General features: G+C 37.9%; 1 protein-coding gene across 1 annotated transcript; it reads left to right on the top strand.

The window, feature by feature from the left end:
- The first annotated feature begins 39 nt into the window (after positions 1-39).
- LOC116378858 (putative hydro-lyase SH0274) lies at positions 40-5,840 on the top strand. The gene is made up of 4 exons (XM_031840767.1): positions 40-1,712; positions 2,638-2,791; positions 4,328-4,414; positions 4,758-5,840. Exons 1-4 carry the CDS (start codon positions 1,610-1,612, stop codon positions 4,951-4,953), a joined length of 540 nt encoding a protein of 179 aa, XP_031696627.1. The 5' UTR covers positions 40-1,609; the 3' UTR covers positions 4,954-5,840.
- The last annotated feature ends 117 nt before the right edge of the window (positions 5,841-5,957 follow it).

The following is a 5,957-nucleotide window of genomic DNA, read 5'->3' as shown; positions in this document are numbered from 1 at the left end:
TATATATATATATATATATATATATATATATATATGTATATATGTGTATATGTGTATATATACTGTATTTTGTTTGTTTATGATTTGATTCATGATTAATCTTAGATTTTTTTCAATTCAGTTAAGTCATGTGAAAATGTTGCTTCACGCTCATAGTATATCCAGCCATCATATATAACATAAATTATATAATAAAGATAAAGAATTGTTCATTATATATTTTACAAGATGTGCTCATATTATATCTTGTTTTTAAACTTCTCTTCATTTACATCAATAGGGCCCATTGTATGTGTCAGTTTGAAGTGCTAGCTGCACTATTAGGGGCTGCGGCATCAGAGGGTGAAGTAAATAGTTAAATAACCTACTTTTATGATAACAGTCTTTGGTAAATTACATTTTTGGGTGATTGGTTTCCTTAATTAAATAATGACAAACATATAATTACGTACCTTTTGGATTTTTTATTAATATATATATTTATATTTTTATAAGTGTATACATTTCAAAGATGGGCAAATGTATTGATGGACTCTTTGCTTTATTGTATGTAATAACCATCTGTGAACATCTAGTCAACATTTGGTGACATTGTGATTTATTATTTCCAGAGATACATGTGATATTTACATACCACTACAACAGTGGTATTAGTGGAGTCTTTTAATTCATTGTCTGTGAGCAGCTCCACACTTTATACTTGATGACATTACAAGTTTTACACTTCCTTCTCTGTTTTCTGGCTTTGAGAGAGCTCATATTCACAAACGTTGATTGGACTTTACTAGGTAATGGAAATAACATATTGGAATTCATTCATTGAGATGGTGTTCCCCTTTAAGTCAGATGAGCCCAAAATACTACAGGGCAGCTTCACCGAGTTCAACCAAACGGGAAACAAAATAAAAAGTTCCATCGAGACCAGCTTTTGTGTCACATGAATTACAAAACAGATGTGGTTTTTCATTCTGTGTGTACTAGATTTGTGGCAGAAAAATGGGGGTGAGTTGATGTAATGACTGGACACGTGCCCTATCACCTGTAAAATATAGAAAACAAAAATAATAAAATTGCAGTTCAAGAAACAACTTAGGAGCAACTAGTTGATGGCATGTCTAAGGGTGCCAAGACAACAAACACAGAGAACAGTGATTTAGTTGCTAATTTTAGATTCCTATACCTTTTTACAACTGTCGAAAAAAGCAAACCCACCGTGTCAACTGTCTCTACCTCTCATTCTCTCTACATAAAGCTTTTGTTTCCATACATTTTCTTCTGTCTCTCTTTAATGTCATAATCCTCTCTGTTAATAGTTCTCCCTTTACCCCATTCCTGCCCCCTTTTCATCTTGAGCCATTCATTTAAATGATTGACCACATTCTCCACTTAAACATTAACCAGAGTGAAGCGGGCAAGAGTGGACCAGTCCTTGAAAGGCGGAGTTCTTCACCCACTGCATGGCTTCCACTGCCGTCTGCATTGACTGTCTGTGGCTCTTACTTGGTCCTGAGGCAAGAACCTGAGATTAGCAGATCCCAGTTTGTCCATGGAATAGGAGGAAGTAATTGCAGTAGCAGTCAGAGTATCTAACAGAACCACGTGTTCTGTAATGGAGCAGTCAAATCATTTAAATTCTCTGAGTCCTGCTGAGTTGAGGCTGTTAATCAGGCAGGAGGATCCCAGAATAAGCACCACGACTGGATTAGCTAATGGTAAGAACCAGTGTATCATCTCTGTACTGTTGCATGTGGCACTGGAGCCATGCACTTGGAATTATTTGTGGTTTACTGGTATAACCTTAACCTAGGCTTGAACAATTAGAGGGAACTATGATCAGAATAGCTATGATTACACCCAACAGTAGCTTCTAGGGTCCTTTTTATCCAGTCAGTTAGAAAAAAGTATGACTTTCTACAGATAAATGTACTATTGGGCTCCTATTTATTAAGATATTCCAGTGGTATATTTTACATTTCTGTATAATCATGACTTACAAAAGTGGTTATTTTAATTGAAAACAACAATTTAAAAACTTTAAATTCAAATAAAATGAAAAATTATAAAAATGATATTAAGAATAAATGTAAGTCACATCGGACAATGCTTTGATGTTGCTGTAGTGGCTATTTGTCAAAGAGAAATAATCAAAAACAAAACATCAAAAGGCCACTGATGCACCATTTTAGTCGGATTGTAACTCCAGAAGTCCAATGTCCAGTCGAGATTTGCTGCAAACATTCGTCCTGCAGTCTCTCTCTTGCTCTGGTAAAATAAACATGTCTCTTCCTGGTGCATCACCTGACACTGACCCACCTACTACCTATATCCCTTCACCTAGACACGTGCCCGGCCTGGTGCTCCGTGCCCCTAGTGTCAACAAAAATCAATACAATAATAACAAATAACAAAATAATCAAACTAATGAAATAGCGCCAACAGCTGCACTGACAGCAACACAAGTTAAATCTCTACATGTAGCTGCTCAGTTAGCCTGACAAACCAACAACCCTGTTCCCCAACTGTCTCTTATTTACACTCAACTGCTGGCTATCTGCTATCCACCTGTTTGATTGATCCAATCTTGTTGTCTGATTTGTTTCTGTTATAACATGCATAAACTGTTCTTGTCTGTGTCAGGCTACCAGCAAGCTAACGTCATCATCCTGCCCAATCATCTGGCCGATGACTTTGAAGTTTTCTGTCGCAGAAATCCCGCCCCCTTGCCACTCCTTTATCGCAGCCAGTCAGGGGAGACTTCCTGTCCGCCTCTTGCGAGACATGCTAACATAAGGTAGAACACACACGCACTACACCGCACAGTGAGCAACTATCCAAAAGAGCTGATACCAATAGCAGTATCAGGACGTCCTGAGGATACAGCCTATTATGCTGGATCGGGTATCGGCGATTACCAACGTCTATGCACTGATCTGATATTAAAAATGATCATACCATTCATCAGCTCATTGCTCATGCACAGGAACAACACCACGTGTCACTCACTACTCGATCTGTATGCTGCCCGATTCGTAATGAAATTGGTCGCGAATGTGCATGCATGACTGATTGTCTCTGTGTCTGTCCACGGCTAATCTCTCCTTCTGTTGCAGTAAACTGCATAATATTTTTGGTGGCCAGTTATGGCTGCATGCTCAAGGACCTCTCGTGGTTGAGGTGACTCACACTTTCTCAAAATACCTTTTATTTCCTGCTTTTTACTGACATTGCCTGCCTGCTGACTCCTCACTCACTACTCTTAACCACAAGAGATAAATGGACTGTACTTGTATAGATTACACAGCTGAGTGCATTTCCGACCCCCAGCCGCTACTCTGGGCCAAGAGACACAGTGGGGGGACACAGTTTGCTCAGTAGACTTGAAGCCAAAATATACGCTGTAATTTGCAGTCACGGCCTCATACCCACCTCACAGAGCTAGTGCAGACATCTGCATTAAAATAAGAGCGTGTCTGTTGTGTGAGACATGCGAGTGAAATGCCCCGTCTAATACACTTGTGGTCTAGACGGGGCATTCGTAAATTGTTGTTTGTATTCTTTAAATCAAACGTAACAGCAGTGGTCGTTACAGACACATCTGGCGGAGATCTGCGCTCTACTAAAAAACACCTTTCCAGTGCTTAATAAGCGATGGGAACGATTCCCCCTGTAAACAAATTGATGTTTATGTTAGCTCTCTTTAACTGGTGTCTGCTAAATGTTCAATGTAAAACATTGATGTGCAACTTCCCACACACCACTCAGCATGCTACTCTGTGCAGACAGCAGTAGAGAGGTATTCCAGAAGTGTTTACTGATCGCCAACCCACCACATGGTGATGGACAAACGTGTCTATCAGCTGATGTTCATGGAGGGCATCAGCCAATCACACACTTTACCAAAATAGTCAAATGGGCTTTTAAAATGTCTAACTAGTAACTTGCCATACAAACTTTCAGACAATTTTTCAAGTATAGAAATCAGTGACATGAAACCTCTCTGGTTGGATCTGGTCTTTATAGAACACAGGCTACTAAATGTATTTACTGAATACTTATTGGCATTTTACAATCACTTGTTCTTTAAATGTTATAAAACAAATATATAACTGAAATTTACACAGGAATATGTCTTTTCATAGAAAACGCCGTTACGTCATTGCTGTCAATAACGTTCCAGATCAACGGTGGCAGGTCAACATTACGCTAAAATAATTTTCTGGCTAAATGTATTTATAGTTTGTTCAGGCATAATAGAATCCATTACATTTCTCTTCTACCTCACATCTCTGTGCGGACTGTACACCTCACTGTTTGTTTGTGTCTTCAGGACAGATATTTCTCAATACTATGTGTATGAAGAGGGTTGCCTGGTGAAAAGAGTCTCAAGTCTGCAGAGTTACAGTGCTCAGCCAAGGTATTTTAAAAATGATGAACAGACCACTGCTCTAAAAGGAGTTTGTTAGAGTTCAAACCCCGGGTGCCCCATGCTTGTAGGCCAAAATGTAAAAATTAATGAATATTGTTAAAATTAGGTTAAGATACACAATCATGTTTTAATGAAAAAGTGTTACCTATGCAAAGATTTTAAGCCTAATTTATATTTTGTATATTTAAAAAACTGCACCATTGTTTGCAAGCAATAAAGCATAAAGCATGTACAGCCGGCCATTGTCACACTCCCAAAGGAATCAAAGAAAATCTCTCTACTTGACTTTGTAATCCTACCAGCCTCACTTCTTTTTTAATTGTGCTCCCAGGACTGCATCAGAGCAGCAGGCTGCACATCATGGCTTATGGTCAGACATGGTCTGTTTCTATCTGGGCTGCAGTTTTGGCTTTGAGGGCCAACTGAAGAAAGCTGGAGTCCCAGTCAGGAACGTGGAGCAGGGCACAAATGTCAGCATGTATAGGGTATGGATCAAATATCTACCAAGCTGTATGTGCTGCAAATGAACTGAAACACCTTTTGTATAATTTACCTGTCGGATAGGATAGGACCCAAGTGCAGATTAAACAAGCAGACAGGATCAATTCAGGGATTTATTGCAGCTATATAGGTTTACTGGCAGTGCTGCTAGATTGGGCTGGTTTCCGCCCAGTTGGGCTACGTTTGATTAAGCTTGGCTGGAAAAAATAGCGTTGGGCTGGTAGATGAAATTTGGCGGGGTTTTAAAAATATTGTGAAAATAACATTAACAAACAATTTTATGGTCAAAAACACATGTACTTAATTTAGTCAACTTCACATTCAATAAATATTTGATTGACGTGAGTTGTATACAATCTTTGTTAGGGATAAAGGAGGAGCCACTTATCTTGACATGTATTTTATGTATTTGGTTTTCTGACTGTTTGTGGGTTACGATAGCCTATTTATCTAATCATAATTTCTTTATAGAGCTGAGGTCTACACTAGAGCGGCAACTAAAGATTTAATTAAATTATTGATTAATGCATTTGGGTTTTGTTCCAAACATGCCAGAAAAGATTAAATTGCACCACCATTTTCTAAAGCCCAAGGTGATATTTCTAGATCCCTTGTTTTGTCTAAAAACCAAAGATATACACTGTTTAATGTAATAAAATAGCAGATAAAATAAAATACTAGCTTATGAGACCTGAAATCCCAATCATCAAAATAGTTGCTGGTTATTTTTCTGTCAATCAATTGTTTATTTATCAACTAATTGTTTCAGGTTTGTTAACATTATTTAAAACAGTGTATTCACATGGAATACAATCTATCAGGACATAAATAGAGCAAGCTAAATACATATATTATATTCTCTCTCTCTCTTCATATATATATATATATATACACAGTGGGTACGGAAAGTATTCAGACCCCTTTAAAATTTTCACTCTGTTTCATTGCAGCCATTTGCTAAAATCAAAAAAGTTAATTTTATTATTTTCTTCCAGGATATCTCTGTACTTGGCCGCATTCATCTTTCCTT

Source organism: Anarrhichthys ocellatus, unplaced genomic scaffold (genome assembly GCF_004355925.1).
Source record: "Anarrhichthys ocellatus isolate YVR2014 unplaced genomic scaffold, GSC_Weel_1.0 scaffold3269, whole genome shotgun sequence".
Taxonomy (NCBI): Eukaryota; Metazoa; Chordata; class Actinopteri; order Perciformes; family Anarhichadidae; genus Anarrhichthys; species Anarrhichthys ocellatus.
The sequence above is the reverse complement of the archived record's forward strand: the minus strand, read 5'-3'. Positions and strand labels throughout refer to the sequence as shown.

Bases quoted from the DNA above. Each gene is read 5' to 3' on its own strand.
- LOC116378858 (XM_031840767.1), top strand. From the start codon at position 1,610: ATGGAGCAGTCAAATCATTTAAATTCTCTGAGTCCTGCTGAGTTGAGG. The intron at 1,713-2,637 runs GTAAGAACCAGT...TGTCTGTGTCAG, and splicing joins CACGACTGGATTAGCTAATG to GCTACCAGCAAGCTAACGTC. The intron at 4,415-4,757 runs GTATTTTAAAAA...TTGTGCTCCCAG, and splicing joins AGTTACAGTGCTCAGCCAAG to GACTGCATCAGAGCAGCAGG.